At 43.4% G+C, this 20553-nt stretch overlaps 1 protein-coding gene across 1 annotated transcript; it reads right to left on the reverse strand.

Moving 5' to 3' along the window:
* Window positions 1–6241: 6241 nt before the first annotated feature.
* On the reverse strand, window positions 6242–20481 carry vegfba (vascular endothelial growth factor Ba). The gene is made up of 8 exons (XM_080774133.1): window positions 19314–20481; window positions 14910–14961; window positions 14471–14667; window positions 14093–14166; window positions 13862–13897; window positions 9658–9741; window positions 8039–8236; window positions 6242–6768 (listed from the first exon to the last, which is right to left on the reverse strand). Exons 1-8 carry the CDS (start codon window positions 19389–19391, stop codon window positions 6747–6749), a joined length of 741 nt encoding a protein of 246 aa, XP_080630259.1. The 5' UTR covers window positions 19392–20481; the 3' UTR covers window positions 6242–6746.
* Window positions 20482–20553: the final 72 nt, after the last annotated feature.

A 20553-nucleotide genomic window follows, 5' to 3' on the forward strand; every position in this document is an offset into this window, starting at 1 on the left:
ATAAGAGTAAGAATGAAAGAGAGAGAGTGACAGTGATGGAGTGAAGGGGCAGACAGACAGACATCATGTAAATAACCAAAAATTCTAATCATGTTCTTGTTGTGTTTTTGTTTTGTTGTTTTGTTTATGTTTTTTATACTGCAATCATGTTTTCTGGATATTCTATATCTCATGTACAATGTTTCATTTTAATTTATATAGGTAGAGGCCTCGTATAAGCCCCTTGGGCTTTTTTGCCTCAGCCTAGCACCTTACCCTTCTCATATTTATATGTTCACTGTGTTGTTTTTATACTGTGCTGAATAAATAAATACAAATACAAATACAAATACAGACAGACAGACAGACAGACAGGCAGGCAGGCAGGCAGGCAGGCAGGCAGGCAGGCAGGCAGGCAGGCAGGCAGGCAGGCAGGCAGACAGACAGACAGACAGACAGACAGACAGACAGACAGACAGACAGACAGACAGACAGACAGACAGACAGACAGACAGACAGACAGACAGACAGACAGACAGACAGACAGACAGACAGACAGACAGACAGACAGACAGACAGAACAAAAGATAATGCCGACAAGCGAGCCCTATCAGCCCTATCAACATAGTTCTTTCACCCATAGCATTAGTCTGTAGTAATACTTTAATACCATGCAGCCTTTTAATGAGTGCAGCCAGGGCTCTAGGGAAACAGATATAGGCTATACACCTGATGTCTGCTAATGGATGACTCACTGGCTTTGACACTGTCTCTCTCCAACTACATCCCTTGCTGGCTGCATGTCTCCTATAAATCTATATTTAGTACAGGCAGACAGCCCTCCCCAGGCTCCCCAGATTGGCATTGGCCCTCTCCTCTCCTAAACACTCTGCAAGGTGCAATAAAGAGGGATAAATGCAATCATGAAATGCATGCCATCACTAGTATACATTAATTGTAACGAGACACGGTTATCATCGTTTAATCTTAGCTGTTTGATAGGTCACTAAAGTCAGGCCGTAATTGTCACGAGTAGGGAATTAGCCCTGCTGTAATATAGGACCTGCTCTGACCTCAAAATACTATATTACTGCCAGCAGAACGTAACTGCAGGTCTGTGTCATCAGCAGCAGCAGACCTCAGTTCGCCACCTGGAATGAGAAAAGGTGCAGGAGTTAGCAAAACGAACACAGAGACAACAGGCACTGAGACAATATGTTCTCTCTTATTTCCTCGCTTTCATTTCACACACATTGGTAACATGCATGGTCTGTAGTACTTGACGCTCATGACTCAGCAGAATCGAGCCGAGGAGGAGAAACAATATTATGTCTCATAACACCACGTCAGTCACGCACGCACTCACTGTCCCCAAACTCCCAGGGTGGCACTCTAATCAGAACGGCTGTTTATCTTTCATTACCGTCAAATGGGAAATAAAAAAAAGAGAGATAGATGGGGCTGTGGGTGGGGTGTGGGGGGGGGCGCAAGACAGTGCAAAATGCTGAGTGTTAAGTCAAGTGAACACAGTTTTACTGCACAGTAGCGTCATTTTGGGGATCCAGTGGATGGCAATTGCCACCTCTGGGTTTTAGCATTGAACCTCTTTTATTCATATTTCCTCCACGTCTGAATGTTTTTTTTTTGCAGAATTATCTGATTTTAGGTCGACACTTTAAAATTGGCTTCCCTATTTTGGAAATGCTATTACAGGCAAATGTTTTAAAAATGTTCTTTTTTCAAGCCGTGTTGTGATTGATTGATTGATTTTTGTTTTTGCCATCCTCTAGTTTCGAATGACATGATGCCTCTGGTAGGGAACAACGTTTCTCATGGATGATGCACGAGCAGCCGCAATGAGCAAACAAGAAGTTTCTATGAAAAATAAGTAATTTCCTTTATTATCATTTGTGACATCACGATTGTGCCCTGTTATCATCTTTTATATCTTTGACGGTGCATGAAACAGGTTTACATGGGCAATGAACTGATTAATTTCCATGAATATTAAAATGTAACATAAGACGGCATTGTTGTACAGTGTACACGTATACATGTCATATTGGGCACAAATGGTATAGCAGCAAAAAAAAAGAGTGTAGTCTGTCTCTTTATACATGGGTTACATCAGTACAATGTATTTGTAGAAAAGAAAATTTGTTTAGAATGTACATTTGAAATGAAGCTACAAATACATACTTTTATACAAGGTCATAGCTGGCTATTATATATTATAATTTTATATGCACTTTAATAGGGGGTGTCTAAAATCTACTTAGACACTGGAGGCTAGCATAGCACTATACCATTACAGTACAATGTACACAGTAAAATCCTTCATATTCATTTAACTCTGAAGAGAAAATGGAATGAAACAGACCCTCAAAGGTCCACTTGGTTCCTCTTTGTACACTCTTCAGAGTTAAATGAATACTGGAATTTTACTGTTTATGTAGATAAAGCACATTGATAATAGATACTCAGATGGTATATGAAGATAAATATATCTCCAGAGAGCCATGTATCTCAAAGAGTTGTGACTTTGAGATTCTCAAATCAATCTGGTGGCCTCGTTAGCTCCTAGGGCTTCCTGACATAATGTTTAATAATTTGATTGACCATGGGAGCAGTGTTTTTGGCAAACATTATTTAGCAATACAAAATGTGGTCCAGGAAGTAATGACCGGTTTCCCAGGGGGTTGAAAAAGGTTCCAGACATGCTCAATGTCACAATTCCTTTAGATGGAATGTTGATATGTCATGTACAGTGCACTGAATAAATAGAGCTTCGCAATTGCAGTTTATTTGCTCCTTTGAGTCTGTATTCAGCTACTAGGTTCTCTCATGGACCAATATGTGCTTTGCAATCTCAAACACAGTGCAATCTCAACTTGAATTTCAGGGACTGTGTTCTCCCAAAACATTTCCATCTAAAGTACGTCTTTACCTAATGGAAACTATATACTGTGGTAAAAGGTTAATGTTAATTGAACTTTTTAACCACTTGAAACCCTGCAGTGTCCCTATTCCAGGGGCGAACATTCAATTAAAATTGCAGATATACAGTACAAGCTCACAATGCATTGAGAGCTTGTAGAGATCGGCTATTTTCGGCTAGGGTGTTTGGTTTAAAGTAAAAAAGGAGCGGACCAAGACCATGTAGAGAGACCTGGGGGACCCCGGTCAACTAGAATATAGGGTTTAAGTGGTTATGTAAATGTAGACGATTCTATAAATGAAACAAGGATAAGATGTTTATGAATTAGCAAGAGGAACAAACCCCAAACATCAAATGATCTTAATCTTCGGGTTTAAGACTACAAAGGCTTTGGGAAACCAACTCTCACACGCATGCACGCACGCACACACGCGCACACACACACACACACACACACACACACACACACACACACACACACACACACACACACACACACACACACACACACACACACACGCACGCACACACACACACACACACACACACACACACACACACACACACACACACACACACACACACACAGTGCCTGGTCAGAGGACAAATTCAATTAACCTCAACGTTTTCCTTCCAATTATTGAGAAAATTGTTTTACAGGCTTCTGTATAATCTTAATAGTCCAACTGATGATACCTGACCACAAATCTGCTGCTGCTCAACTAGACTGTGGTTATTGCCAAATGTGAATAAAAAACTACTATAATCTTAGAGAGGTCTCAACAAAGGAATGTAACAACAGTGCTCTAATACATGGGTATTAATGTGTTATATAAGAAAGAGGTAGTGATTGAAAGAATTGATTGACAAAGTTACATCAAACATCAAATATCAAACACCAATAATCACTCATGTTTTAGAAGAAGAATCCGGTAGAGAGAGGTGGTGGAGTCTGTTTCATGACAAACAATAATTGGCGTAACCCTGGAGGAATTAAACATTTCTTGCAAAGTATAAGACCTGGAATACCTCCCCATCCTATCTCGCCCCGTTACCCCCCCCCCCTGTTCACAGCAGTAATCTGCATCGCTGTTTACATTCGCCCGCAGGCAAACACAGATATACAGCTCTGTCCCTATACTGCGCGACAAAATGAACGGAATACAAATCAAGCATTCAAATGCTGCATTGATGGTTATGGGAGATTTTAATCTAAGAAAAAATAAGTAAATGCCAAATTTTAACCAATATTCAATTCCCCACCAGGAATGATAGAACAATTGACCAGGTGTACACTGTTTTTAAATACTAACTTAAGGCTTCTTGCATTCTGGGTTGATCTCGGAAATTTTACACTGCTACAAAAGCTATATCTATGCCCTCTTCTCTTGCACGTTTGACACAAATGATATCATATACCTGTCTTAACGAGGTTTATCATTACCTGTCTTAACGAGGTTTATCATATACCTGTCTTAACGAGGTTTATCATATACCTGTCTTAACGAGATTTATCATTACCTGTCTTAACGAGGTTTATCATATACCTGTCTTAACGAGGTTTATCATTACCTGTCTTAACGAGGTTTATCATTACCTGCCTTAACGAGGTTTATCATTACCTGCCGCTCTACCTTTACTTTAACTTTATTTCTATCTCATCTATAAATGCTATTTTTTACTTCATTACATCCAGAATCTTTACTTTTAAAATGTTTTATTATCTTTGTGTTGCATCAACATTTCACTGCTTGTACCTGTATGAGTAAGTGACAAAAATAAATCCCCATCGAATCTCTTGAACTTCAGCGTGGGAAAAAAAAGTATCTAATCACAATAGTGTTTAGGAACTGAGCTTAACATACAGGTCAACTAAATAAATGTTTATTACTGTAATAATGCTTTTCAGACTATGGACTATGCACTTGAGATTCCCTGAAGTGTTCAGAGTCCTATAATGAGGCATTGGCCCATTGTTTGCCTTGCTGCAGGACTCTTAATGCTGAGATACCATAGAGAAGCTAAATGAGTGTCACAACAGGAGTTCACCTCCTCAATCTGCCAACATGATCATGTGTTCACATTATTAACCTCTGGATGTATAGCTAATTCTGCTGACCGGCAATCAACTTCCAAGCCCTCACACACACTGGTTAAAATCCCCTCCTCCCACCCAGCAGCCCTCCAGTCATGAACTGACATGGAGTAAAAAAAACTAAAACAAAGCGTGAGATTCAGTCAGAATATAAACAAGTCATGTTCCGACTGAATAACGCGCTTTCCAACCCAGCCCTATACAAAACAGCAAAAACAGCCATATTTTCCTTCAGCTTCACTGGGAACGGGTATTTGCTTAGATTCTGTGCACCACAGACAACACTGCTCAGCTGATTATTTGAATTACACATTGTAATGTATATAGTCTCCCATTCTGTGGCTTATGAGAGCCGTCTCTGTTTAAATCCAATACATTTGGGTATAGGTTTAGACGGCCAGTGTGTACATAGTTGGCCACCCAGTGTGATTCTACTCTTTATCCGAAAGGATTAAACATAAACTAAAACAAAACAAAGAAACATTCTGCATTATAAAACATCTTTCAATCAACAGGACAGAATTATAATACAAAATAGAAAACCAAGTGTACAATAAAAGTATTGCTTTAACAACGTCACAAAGAAAAAACAGAATTCCAACACATGGCATATTTCCACACATGATGTGGTATGGAAAAGAAAAGCTTATTTTTACTTGCATTCAATTCACATTACGCGTGATTGTACAAACTGGGTAAATATGTCTGTGCGTGTGTGTGTGTGTGTGCCTGCTCTCGAAGAGAAAGTGAGAGATTGTGTCTTTGCGTGTGTGTGTGTGTGTTTGTGTGTTGAAAGAGAGAGAAGCAGTGGACAGGCGCCAGGCCTCATTATTGTCATTCCCCTCACTGCCCTGACGAGGCAAACGGCTGCTTTTCAATCGGGGAGCTTTGAGAAGATGGAAACAAAAGGCCCGAGTTAAACAGACGACAGAAAGCGGATCGGAGAGCCAGCCTATGGCCATATGTGCTGAATGGCAGCCGGGGTTGACCCACGTGGGCCTTTCAGCGAGTTGGGGACCACACAGATACACCTAAGTCCCAGTCCTGCATTCAGCTCAAAATCATGCTAAACGCGCATGACTTATGAGTGCATGTGTGTCTGTGTCTGTATATGAACATCCATATGTGTGTTGTGTCCAATCACCACAGCTCTAGTTTTTCAAATCCATTCATGTTCACTGCATAGGTCCCCCCCCCCCCCCCTCGCTTCAGCATAGTACTTTCTCCACAAATAACTTTTCAACAGGCTCCTTTTAAAGAATGAACAGTCTGGATATGTCCTTCCATCAATGTCGCGTAGCCATGTCATGATTATCCACATTGTTCTTGCATGGCATAGTCATCATCATTGTATCCATTTTTGAATTCTCACAAATCCATAGCCCGTACATATTCCAATCTCCAAGCAACATCAGATTGTTGTGGATATTGTAGTCCGGACTCCAGAGGCAAGCTCTCGCCTTGCTCACAGACGCCGTATGTGTATGGATTGACAGAAGCAGCAGAGAAGCTATGTGATGATGCGTTTTTTTGACTGCACATACACAAACATGGCCATTAACACAGTGTACTGTATGTACACTCTATACATAACATTATATTCAGCTTGTAAAGCTGCATGTGTAGCATTATGGGTTATTCAGGGCTCATCCCCAGTACGTCCTTTAGTTTGAGGTACACTGCTGCAGAGGATGGATGATGAATCAGAAAGTTGAAGTGAAGTAGACTGATAGATCACCGTTTCATGGCATCACATCTGGAACAAGTAATAACATAAGAAAGGGTTTAGATCATTGTGTGGACCAAACCGGTTAACGCATTGACCACATAACTACAATGTCCTATACAAATGAAGGCAAAAAAGGGGTAAAGTATCCCCATTGCCCCTTTTCCTGGAAGTACATTCTCTTCCGAGGTTGACACAAACATTGGTGCCAGCTTAAAAAATCCCCAGTGGTCCTGGGGGCTTGGTAATAGAGGCTCTGTTTCCCCTTTTTTCCCACTGGCCTCAGTAAAAAATGATTAAGGGAGGAAGTAGGAAGGCTCAATCAGAAGCGTAGCGTCCATTGGGCCACTCTGGCACCGGCCCAGTCAAATGAGATCTTGCCCAGTCTAGCTACTGAAAAACGGGGGCGAAAAAACAAGAAAAACAACAAAGGATAGCCTACAGGGGCAGTAACCTCGAGTCACCAGACTTTCCACCTCACCTCGAGTGACATTGCTAGCCCCTCAGCCCTGTGCATGCAAATATCTGTAGTAGCCAACGTGTCCAAAATCACAACAATCACAGCAAGCCGCCTTTGTTTTGAATGGTACTCCATTAGCAAGTCGGCAAAACCGGTTAGTTGCGCGACCCCCCCCCCACCCATGGTAATTGGCAGAGTCAAAAATGTAATCCACGCTACGTGCCTCATGGGCTCAATGTCACGTCAATGTGAGACATAGAAAATAACATTCTGGCAGGGCTTATACGACACAGGGTGTGATGTGGGTCCATAGACAATTGGCTTTCTTTATTCATATATTTTGGGCCTTTATCTGATATTTTACAGTAGCTGACAGGAAATGGGGAGAGAGAGAGATGGGAAGTGACACGCAGCAAAGGTTGTCGGGATCGGGAGTTGAACCCGCAACACGCTGCCAGGCTGTCAGGAATGGATTAGCAGCCTAGGTGCCTTTTAACCCATTCTGACCGGGCACCCATTTTGGTGTTAGCATCATGTTACGCTTTATGTATTGAAAAATAGCAGATCTACAAGCTCATATCGCGCCACCGAGTGGCGCGATACGAGCTTGTAGGTCTGCTATTTTTGAAAAATTCGAAGAACGACTGACATTTTTAGAATCTGATCTCAGGTCAGAATGGGTTCATCAGACCAGTGTGTGTCCCGTGGAAACCTCGTTTGAATCTGATCTCAGGTCAGAATGGGTTAACCACTACAACATAACACAAGTCAGACAAAAAATTCAATGCTTGTAATTATTCTTCTGGATGTCTCAAAACGTGACTTTTGATATGAACTGACCTGCAACGGTGAGGGTTGAGCCTCCTGCCTTTTCGGCTGCAATGCTCAGAGGTGATGGTACAGCGGCACTGACATGAATCCACCTCTGGCACCCACTTCCTCCCCGAGCACGGTGGGCAGCGTGACGGAGATGGGGTGGTTGGAGGTGGTGTTGAAGGAGGGAGGGTTGGGGGAGGAGGGCTCGGAAGAGCAGAGGTCCTGGAAAAAAGTCGTTATTTTCAATAATGATGGTTAGGCTTCAGAGTTTGTTTATTATTAATTATGGTGGCCATAGCTGAGTGGGTATAGAGGGCGTCTGGGAATCTGGAAGGTGATGATTTATCTGCTGGGTGAAGCAGGAAAAATCAATTTCACCTCAGCGAGAGACCAGAAAATATTCTCGTTCGTTTTGTCGATGTAGACAAACTCTTTTTGAAACCTGTAACAGAGCTATCACTGTCCGTCTCTCTATCTGGCTGCGTCTCATGGTCCTTAAATTAAATCCATGTTTCCCTCACTTGTGTCATCACTTTATATATTTGGAAGTAAATAAAAGCTACATGTTTAACCCATTCTGACCTGAGATCAGATTCATACGAGGTTTCCACGGGACACACACTGGTCTGATTAACCCACTTCTGACCTGAGATCAGATTCTAAAAATGTCAGTCGTTCTTCGAATTTTTCAAAAATAGCAGACCTACAAGCTCGTATCGCGCCACTCGGTGGCGCGATATGAGCTTGTAGATCTGCTATTTTTCAATAGCTAAAGCATAACATGATGCCAACACCAAAATGGGTGCCCGGTCAGAATGGGTTAAACATCCATCATGTAGACTGCAGGTCCTCCTACATTTCTCTTGGGATTTTCTTTTCTTCTTACATATAGGCTACTGAACCTCTACAGTTAATTAATTGTGATTTTTAAATCCTTAGTTAATATCAAAAGCGGTTAAGAGTCCATCCTTAGACCTGAGAGTGAGATGCATGCAGCTTCTGTTAGTTGCAATGGCTGTGTAGACTGTAAGAGATACTCATGAGGCCTAAGACCCAGCCCCTAGAAGTTCTAAATATTCTCTGTGAGGCTGAGAAAGGTGCCTGCTCCATTAAGTTCATTAAACGGCCCTGGTCCTGCCTCGGCCCTTCTGGGAGGCCAGTGCCTTTATAATTAATAGAGTAACTTAATGAGGAAGAGAGAGGCCATCTTTGTTCAGGTCCCACTGACCGCAGCAAATTAGCCGCCGATTTCACACCTGCCAGGGCCTGAATGGGGCCGGTTCTGAGTGATGGATGGGCTTGAGGAGACGCTGCTTCCAAACGGGGTGAAGTCTGACTGCTGAGGCCGGAAATGAACTGACAGAATACTTATGACCCCCCCCCGCTGTATTGCTGGTCTCAGATCATCCTCTTTGCATTCCCAATTATTCACAGTAAAGTAGTAGCCTACATTAACTGTATAAATGGAACCAAGTTATCAAAGTCAAATTTACTGGCCTGTGTTCCCGTTCCCTACAGGCATGACATTCCAAAGCATAATAGTAGTCACTTATATAAGTTCCATGCCATTAATTCATTGTTAGCGTCCAAATGGCTCAAAAGCCTCAATAATTGCGTGGTACGTATAGGGGATCTCAACCTACATCGTTCTGATGGTCTTTGTTTTCTTCCGTTTGGATTTTCCCCTCTCCCTTTTCCTGCCTTTCCTTGTTTGCTTGGGATCGGGCCTGGAAGTCAGAGACAGAGGTAGGTTAGACAATAAAATATTAAGATCTACATGCAAAAAGCATGTGCACATCCAAATGAGAAACTATCAGCTGCTGTACAGAACATCTGAAAAAGACAATCCAATCAATCAACAATCATAACGCACACCTGCGCACACACTGTATAGTGTTTGATGAGGTGAGATCAACATATGGAATGTCAGAACAGGTCAGCTCCATATATGGAGATCTAAGGGTGGCAGCGGGTGAATGTCTTAAGTGGACAGGGTTTGATGAGGTCAAACGAGGTCAGATCAATAATATTGATCTGACCAATACAGAATTCATTCCATATATTATATGGAATGAATTCTGTATTGACCATATATGGAGCGTGTCACGGGCATGATGGACGGACTGGTTTTGCATGTTTATATAGTTATAGTAATAAATACTATAAGTAATAAATAGAGAGATAAACTGCGACCTATGGTCGCAGTTTATCACTCTCCCTCTCTCTCTCTCTCACACTCACTCACTCACTCACTCACTCACTCACTCACTCACTCACACACACACACACACACACACACACACACACACACACACACACACACACACACACACACACACACACACACACACACACACACACACACACACACACACACACACACACACACACACACACACAGCTGCACTATGGATTTTTGATTCCAACAATATCAGCTGAACCATTCTAGGAGAATATCTCTCCTTCTGACTCTCTCCCTCTGACTCCTGACTCTCTCCCTCTGACTCTCTCCTTCTGACTCTCTCCTTCTGACTCTCTCCCTCTGACTCTCTCCTTCTGACTCTCTCCCTCTGACTCTCTCCCTCTGACTCTCTCCTTCTGACTCTCTCCTTCTGACTCTCTCCCTCTGACTCTCTCCTTCTGACTCTCTCCCTCTGACTCTCTCCCTCTGACTCTCTCCTTCTGACTCTCTCCTTCTGACTCTCTCCCTCTGACTCTCTCCTTCTGACTCTCTCCCTCTGACTCTCTCCCTCTGACTCTCTCCTTCTGACTCTCTCCCTCTGACTCTCTCCCTCTGACTCTCTCCCTCTGACTCTCTCCTTCTGGCTTTGAACACGAGTGTCCCAATCCTGCTCAAGTCTTGTCTTTCAGCATGTAATGTGGACTAATTAGTTTGGACTTCTAATTTGTTATCAAGAGTGCATGAGTCTGTGTCATCAATCAATAGAGAGCACCTGGCAGGGAAGATAATATCGTCTCTATGGCGACAACAGGATGTGGGACGACCCAGGGGATACTGGGTTGGAGTCACACACACACCCACACCACAACTCTTTGAGAGGCACACACGCGTGCGTGCGTGCACACTCGCACACACACACACACACACACACACACAGGCACACACACACACACACACACACACACACACACACACACACACACACACACACACACACACACACACACACACACACACAGGCACACACACACACACACACACACACACACACACACACACACACACACACACACACACACACACACACACATGTAAGTACATGTACTGTAAGCACATGTACAGTACACGCACACGCACACACACATTTCAGTCATTTACGTCCACATCATAACAGGAAGCCTGGGGACATAAACATTAAAGATGCAATCAGATGTTTTGCTGGACCTGCCAGAATGTATCACACAAACAAACATTAGAGATCCTGAAAATGATGCCCGTCTCGCACTGTTCAGCTAACACGCTAGCTGACACTGGACAGTGTGTGGCCATCTCTGAGACAGTAGACATCCTTTACCATTATCCTTCACATGAAGGCGTTCTCAAACACTTGTGGACAAAACACCAAATCGATATGAGACAAACGCTGACATGATGACCGACAGCGTTTGGCTTGAAATGGCTTAGCAGTTCAACATGACCACCCACCTCTTATACCGTATCTATGCCATCATATGACACACAAACAAACCACTATCTTAGAAACAGTAACAGCCACTTCACCGCTGACCCGACATTAGCCTTGATGACAAAACCACTCTCTGAATAAACTGACACTGGATGTGTCAAAAATCACAAGAATCAACTTCCAGCACGCAAAGGCTTGATTTCCAGCCCTGCTGCTGAACCTTAGCTGCTGGGTGAGTGTATATATTAATAACACTTTCCTAATTTCCTAATTATGTATGCATTGTCTCACACAGTGAGCTGTGCAAAGCACATAGACAGCCAACAGACAAAATAGCCCACCTAATGCTATTTTCAAATAAGCTTTGTCAGATTCTCATTTCCTCTTTTCAGTTGACCCAGACCAGGACCTAGGTCAACTGTCTGCTGATCTTTTCCATTCCTTGGTTGCTTGAACACCCTGCACTGAGTGCACTCCATACTCTGCATTTAAGCCTAAATGAGCTGTGCATTGATAGTGTGTAAGTTCAAGTTTAAGTCCTTTATTTGTATGCAAGAAATACAGACAGTAGTACCACTGTCTGCAGGCAGTGAAATGCTTGTACTCTCCGAGCCTATACCTTAACAGCATGAAGAAAAGCTTGCACTACAAGCATTGCTATGACGGTATATGTGAGTGACATTAAATAGCAATAAAGTAAACTGTAAAGCACTGTGGGATGGGGTACAGCTGATTTATCACATGGCCTGAGTCAAACCATTTGGACTCATCCCCACAAACATCCAGGGAGAGAATGCCTCTGTCATGACAGGTCAAGTATCTGGATTTTATCTTGTTTTTTTCCCTTGTTGCTATCTATGACAGGGGTGGGAAACTTTGACGATGGAGAGAAAATAAATAATATATAAATATTCTGATATTAACCTGAGGGCTGCATTAATCCATTCTGAACGGGAACCCGTTTTGGTGTTAGCATCATGTTATGCTTTATCTATTGAAAAATTGCAGATCTACAAGCTCATAGCGCGCCACCGAGTGGCGCGCTACGAGCTTGTAGGTCTGCTATTTTTTGAAAAATCGAAGAACGACTGACATTTTTTAGAATCTGATCTCAGGTCAGAATGGGTTCATCAGACCAGTGTGTGTCAAGTGGAAACATTCGTATGAATCTGATCTCAGGTCAGAATGGGTTAAGTGAAGGTGGGGGCCGCCAGTTGCCCATGTATGATCTATACACCAAGCAGCATGGCAAGCAGTTTCTGATTACCATACTCGGAAAGAGAAGAAAAATTATTTGACCCCCCCCCAGAATATTTTAAAAATCCAACTGAATGGCGGGAAAATGGAAATTAAGAGTTTACATAGTACTTGCATAAACATTCTTTAATGATTATATTCGGTTTCAGTATTTATTTATGATGTATTTTCTCTATTATTAAGGTTATTGTAGTGGTCAATTTTTATTGGGGGTGGGGAGGGGCGGGAGTTGCGAGACATGGCCAAGGCATTTCCGGGGGTCCCCCCAGCCAAAAACGTTGAGAACTCACACATGCACAATACTCTACTGCTAACCAAATATCTATAAGCAACTTCATTAAAAAATATATATAAATTGTGATGACTAGTTAGTTCCAAAAGGTTTTTGTCAACACATTCTCTCTATGCAAAACTTACATGAATTAAACTACATTAGTCATTCTGTTGCTTATAACTTACTTGCATTAACTCTCAGTCTCAAGGACCCCTGTAATCCTTGGAACCCACTTTGGGAATCAGTGCAATATACTATGGCCAGCTGCCTGGCACGTGCAACTAATCGTTCATGAGTTCCCTTGAGCTACATGAGAGCTGGGGAGGGGTGTTGTTCAGTTTGTTGTCGACTCTAATCACAAGTGCCATATGCCTAAAAGATGAACACTCCCCTGGTCGCCCTGATTTGACATAACTGCAACAGGGATGCAATGTCTTAACACACACTCGCACGCAGGCACGCACGCACGCACACACACACACACACACACACACACACACACACACACACACACACACACACACACACACACACACACACACACACACACACACACACACACACACACACACACACACACACACACACACACACACACACACACACACACACACACACACACACACACACACACACACACACACACACACACACAGGGTGAAGCTTTACCTTGTAGTGGTTGGTGACTGGAGCTCTTCTTTTACTCTACACATAAAGACAACTGTGTCAGGATGCACAGTAAGGTCCAGTGTTAAAAATGGACCTGTAAGGTTCCATTTTTACATAGTTAAATTAACACTCTTACTTTGTACACGCATACATAGTAGATGGCAAACCAACATGTACAGTATACGGTGTGCATGGCCAATGGCCATGTGTTTTAAATGGGTACTCACTCACCTACACTCACACTGGCTATGCTCAATGAAGGGCAGTTCAATGAGTTCATGCTTCATGAAGGAGGTCCTCATTAGCTGTGGAAGGCCAGAAAATAATGACATGGATTCAAGCATGCTCTCAGTGTTCAAGGTATAACTATTTAACTGTGAACAAACTGTCTCTGCAATATTGTCGGGGAGATGGCTCTGTATGGGAATTCAGAATGGGGGGGGGGGGGGGGGGGGGGAACCCAAGCCAGGTAGGATGTGTAAAGTACGCCAGACTTCGGTGCTCTATATAAGGTCATATGCCGCATCAACATCCATATTTCTGGGTGTACTGTATGCGAGCATGACAACATGTATGAACATCCATCTCTTTCTCTGTATTTGTACACACCTCCATGGTGAGCGTGTGTGTGAGTGAGGGCACACACTCCAGGGCCTCGTCGGCACAGCAGCCTCCGCAGCGTCTCACCGACACACAGGCCGGAACAAAGAGGTGGTGTGTTTCCCCCGGCAACTCTCGCCACACCTCCACCAGCGTGTCCCGTGGCTCACAGCCACTCCGGGAGTAGACCTCCAACCACCGACGAACTGAGAGAGAGAGAGAGAGAGAGACAGGAATAAAGAAAGAGAGAGAAAGTATGAAAGAAAGAAAGAAAGAGCATTCAATATTCAATAGCGTGGAGAGTGTAGGCCGAATAGGCCGATTGAGAGTGGGGAGACCATTGGACCAGGTGTCCATGATTTAAAGGGGGAAACAGAGGAGAGGGTAATGGAGGTGAAGATACCACATCTTAGACTCTGGGATCTTTCAAGAAGAGATGGAACCGTACCTTCACGTCCCTCTCTGGACTTTGGGGAGTCTGCTGGTCGCCAGTGAGCAAGCTGAAGGAAGAAATAGAAGTAACGATATGCTGGTATTATGTATTTGTAAAGAACTTTCCTGACAATTCCGTGTTTAAATACATGCTCTTATAGACACGCGCACACACGCACACACACACACACACACACACACACACACACACACACACACACACACACACACACACACACACACACACACACAATATTGCCATTGCTATAAATTGTTAGAACCCAAGATTATAACAAATTTCAACATCACTTTTAGAAACATCTGGCTGCCTTCGAGTTCAGTAGAGCTAATCTCGAAACTAGATGAACTAAACATGGAGACGCAGCGTTCAGTCACCAGTGCATATCTCAAACAAACTCCCATAACCTGCAGGTCGAATACAACCCTCAGTTTTAAATCAAAGCTGATTCATATGGATATGAAGGAAGCATCACCTCGCAGTGAAAAAGTACAAATTCATCCAAAGAGTGAGATTCATCTTTATCCACACACGGACTGTAACTCAATATAATAAACAAGTCACGACCTGACAGAATCACGGGGATGATTTGCTTATTTTTGGAACCAGTGTTGGAAAGTAATGAGAGCAAAGCATGCAGTAATGAATAATACATTACTTTTTTGAGCCCAACACTGTTTGGAATACAGTTCTTATAATAGTATGACGTGATTTCCTAAGATTTTCCCATGGGATTTTTAATTGCGACCGAAGGTCGCAGTTAACTATGGAATCGTGCATTTTCCGTTTGTTGGTCGGGCACCATCAGTGTTTTGGTCGTGACATGATTAGAGATGGAGATGTGGAGACCCTGATGTCATAGTAAATGCGACCTGCTGTCGCAGCTAAGCCCATATATGGAGATCCCTGATGTCATCAATATTGGCCAGCAACTCTACATCTGACCTCAAACCCTTAGATCTCCATATATGGATAGTCTTGCAGAACCAGTTCTGACATTCCCTTCCCCATCCATCCTTCCTCTTCCTCTTCGATGTCTCCTTTTTTACTTATACCTGTCCATTCAAATTCAAACTCTAGACGGACCTGACCCAGTTATTAGTGCAGCCACGCCCGGCAGCTGGCGAAAACTAGAGTTCTCAACAGGCCCACCTGTCCATTCAAACTCTAATAACAAAGTTATTAGTGCAGCACTGCAGCCGTGCCCGGCAGCCGGCGAAAACTAGAGTTCTCAACAGGCCCGAAAATTAAGGCCCGGCCCTACCTGGGCCCTCATCAAACCCTGTACACTCAAGAGAATGTCCCCGCTACCACCTTTAGATCTCCATTATACTGTATGGAGCTCACCTGTTCCATATGTTGATCTGACCTCATCAAACCCTGTACACTCAAGACATGCTCCTTATATGGCCAGTACAGAATTCATTCCATGTTGATCAGACCCCCCATGCCAAAGCGCCAGCGCTCGCCCAGCAGTCTGCCGTCAACGAGGCAGAAAATACTGCAGTGACCCAGGGGAGTGACGTCAGGACTTCGGTAGCCTACTCTAAAGCACTTTGAATTGCCTTCTTGTTGGAATGTGCTAAATAAGTAGGAGGAGTAGGACGAAGACTCTACGGGTCTTCCCGGTGGGGGCTCCTCACCGGTAGGTGAGTCAGTAGGATACAACAGCAGTGACAGCACATGAATGTGCGTGGGGACGAGGAATCAATATGTCATATAGATACTGTACTGTACGTCATAGACAACAGGTGTCATAGACTGGCCACATGAAGTCCAAGATTCACCGTTACTGAAACAAGTCTTGTCATTTTACCGTTAGGTTTAATAACAAATTGACAACATGTATGTAAATCTGATGATGTGTAAAGTGTGAAACCAAATTAAATCAAAACCTTGACTAGCACAACTGTTATTGAATTGAAAGCATTTGTTATGCTGTTTAATTTTTTAACACATTTTACATCACAACTGGACTTGCTGAAACGTTATGGCTATAGTTTAAAAGAGGGCACTAATTGCAACTCTTTGATTTCTTATTTGTAATGTTACATTCTTCAAAATGTGGGTCATATGATAATATGATAATTATCATATGTTAGTGTTGCACCCAGCCAAGACCCGGCCCACAAAAACCCTGCCAATCGGGCTCAGCCTTATTGGCAGGGCTTGGAGCGCGGGATCCTTGCGTGAGGGACATGAGGGACGTCGTGTGGGGTGGTCCGTGGCGTGAAAGACTGGGGGGGGGGGGGGGGGGGGGTGTGATTGTAGCACCCAGCCAAGAGTCAAGACCCGGCCCACAATAGCCCTGCCAATCGGGCTCAGCCCTATTGGCACGACAGGTTGTCTGGCGAGTGGGAGACTGGCGTTCAATCCCAGCTCCTGTGCATCACTACATTAGCAATTGTTTTCTCTTTCAGTTCTCTAAGCAAAATGTTTTAGTTAGTTAATGGGAAATCAAGGAAAGAGGGTACTGAAAAAAGATGGAGAACCACTGGTAAATAATACAGCACTACAGCGTATAATATAGTACTACTGTAAATCAATATACATTGCTCAGCTCCCCTCATTGATCATATTCCTACTTTCCACTTTCCCAGTAGTTTTGGCCAGCTCCCACATTACAAACGGGAGGATCCACTATGATATATGTCAGGGCTTTAATGTACTTTAAGTGTTACTCTAACCAGTAAGACGCCCTGAGGGTGAGAAGTGTGCACACATCCGCCTGGGTGCCTTGATTGTACAGTGTTTGATGAGGTCAGATCAACATATGGAATGTCAGAACAGGTCAGCTCCATATATGGAGATCTAAGGGTGGCAGCGGGTGCATTGTCTTAAGTCGACAGGGTTTGATGAGGTCAAACCCTGAGGTCACGGGGCGTGGCACGGACTGGTTTTGCATGTTTTCATAGTAAACTGCGATTGCGTATGGTCGCAATAACCAATGCATACGGTAACATGTCTGGGAAAAGAGAAACTATATATTGTATAATGTATAGCTTTCTCTGTTGCTCTGTCTCTCTCTCTCTCTCTCGCACACACACACGCACACACGCACACACACACACACACACACACACACACACACACACACACACACACACACACACACACACACACACACAGCCTGTGTGTGGGGACCAAGGCCACCTGTAAGGGAATGTAGACTTTGCCCAACATCCCCGCTCCACCCCCAACCACCACCAACACACACAGTTGTTTGGCCCACATTGATAGTTCAGCCAGGACTGTGGCCATTTTGTGAGTAGCAATGACCTGATTGAAGGTATTAAATAAATAGATTGAAATTGATGATATGTTTGACCAAATACCTTAATATCAATATTGTGATGATAATATTGAACTGTGATAATAATTAAATCTATTTTTCAAAAATAGCATTTTTGTGTCAAATAAGGGTTATGTGATTAAAACCAGACACACTTTTGCCATTCTCGATAATAGGATATGGAAATTCCCAGACGGCATCTAGTCTCATATCTCCATATCGATATAATATCAAACCTATGGTGTATCATTTATTTCTCTGTCAGATCACTAGGGGACATCTGCTTGGGGTTGTATCACACACACACACACACACACACACACACACACACACACACACACACACACACACACACACACACACACACACACACACACACACACAATTATCTCAGTACCAGGGCCGAACCATCTGCAACAGTCATGCATTTGCTGGTGACGTGCAGCTGCACGTCACTGGTCTGGATCCCATGCTGCCTCAGGGAGGGCATCACTTCATGATAGTCTCTCAATACACAAAAAAGAAATCAGGCACATATAGGTCTGCCTCTCTCTCTCTCTGTCTGTGTGTGTGTGTGTGTGTGTGTGTGTGAGAGAGACAGAGAGACAGAGAGAGAGGGAGGGGGGGGGGGGGGTAGAAATTGAAAGAGTGAGAGAGTCAGTGTTTCTCTTGGAAAACTATTATCAAACAGCTCATGCCAATACTATTATGTAGTGTTACAAAATGTGCCCTGCAGGCTAGGCCAGCTACTGTATGCCACAGTGCCACTGCTGCCCACGCAACCCGCTACGCATCACAGGCTACAGTGATGACTGAACCAACCATTCCATTAGCCTTCAAAGTGGCAGCCAGGCGTCAATGACCTAGGGGATAAGTTCCACAACGGTACAACCACAACGGTGTACATTTTCTACACAAGCATGACAATGTCATGGAGGACACATAGCCATGCATGCAGACACTGTCATTCACGTACTGTGTCATTGCAATATAGGTCTATATGGCAAAAGAGAAACATATTAAACGATTAACTTTAATTATCCTGTGAGATTTTAACAATTCAGACGGCTGGGGTTAAATAGCCTTAGCTATAGGCTACATATACATACCTTGGCGTGGGACGAGGGTATTCGGGTGAGCAGCAGGAATTGAAACATTCCAAGAATAACTTGCAGCATAATCCCCATTGTGCAGTAGTCCAAGAAGCAAGCAAAAAAGATTTGGACCAATCCAAAAGGTGATTTATTGTGTCTCCTTCGTCTCTTTGCCAGTTCAAACACGCAGATATTCCAATGGTATTCCACGTTGCCCCTTGTTATACTGGGACACCTTAAGTGGCATTCTCAATTCCACAAACTTTACAATGTTTAATTTGGCAATTAAAAAAAATAAAAATCATAATATATAGTATTTTAGCCTATTTAAAGACCAAAAAACTGCCTGTTAATAATATTAGGATCTAAATAGGCTGCTACGTGTATAAACCTTGTTTTGACAGCTCGGCTTACCTCAAAGAGAAGATAACGCATGCAATCCTATAAATTAACACCTGTTTGTTGCGGACATGGCAAATCAATATTCCGTGGACATTTTGGTTAGACTTATAGCAACTTTGAGTGACCCCCCTCCTCCAGTCCCTATTTCTAATGCCAGTCAGGGGTAGTCAGTCTTATTATTGGTCAGAATCCCGTTAAACGGTCCAGCCAGGCGTCCAGGGATTCGGGTGGCGTGACAACAATACAGGTCCGTGGCCAGTCTCACCGTGTACGATCATTAAATCCTTGTGTCGTTTGAAAATAAATCATTTCAAATGACTCGTTCATTCCCAAAAGACCCCACGCTTTCGAATCACAGGGCAGTGTCGCACGTTGTCACGCCACGCCACGGCAATACGCGGGCCAGCATATTGAAAGATGACGTTTCCTCTCGAGGCGCATCTTCACAGACGTAGGTATCCCTTCTTCACGAATAATTATCCTGCTATAAACTAACAATATAATCCTCCGTTGACATCACATTATTACTCACCATGCCCCCCCGTGAAATGAGTGTCCGCAGATCATAAAGGGGGCGTGTGGAAAGAAAGGGGTCCTCATTTTAGTTGTTGTATAGTGGGTCTCCTCGTTTCGTTTGCCCTTCAGAACATGCACAAAATCATGACACTCCGCAATTCCGCGCAACCGCTTCACTGCCAACTTTTTCAAAATGGGACGGGCGCCGCGGACACAGGTGTGTAGTCTGTATAGGACCTCCTTTCAATTCATAATTCAGCAGGTAAATGATTTACCTCTCTGCAACTAACTGAACAGTGTAGGCCTAGATATCAAAAATATGAATGAGGCAGAGGTA

The sequence above is a fragment of the Protomyctophum bolini genome (genome assembly GCF_963924005.1).
Source record: "Protomyctophum bolini genome assembly, chromosome: 10".
Classification (NCBI taxonomy): domain Eukaryota; kingdom Metazoa; phylum Chordata; class Actinopteri; order Myctophiformes; family Myctophidae; genus Protomyctophum; species Protomyctophum bolini.

What these genes read in the sequence shown, in the direction of transcription:
- vegfba (XM_080774133.1), bottom strand. Translation starts at nt 19,391, where the DNA reads ATGGGGATTATGCTGCAAGTTATTCTTGGAATGTTTCAATTCCTGCTG. An exon ending in GTCCAGAGAGGGACGTGAAG is followed by an intron (nt 14,668 to 14,909) that starts GTACGGTTCCAT and finishes TCTCTCTCTCAG; the next exon opens with TTCGTCGGTGGTTGGAGGTC. An exon ending in CAGTCACCAACCACTACAAG is followed by an intron (nt 9,742 to 13,861) that starts GTAAAGCTTCAC and finishes TCTGACTTCCAG; the next exon opens with GCCCGATCCCAAGCAAACAA.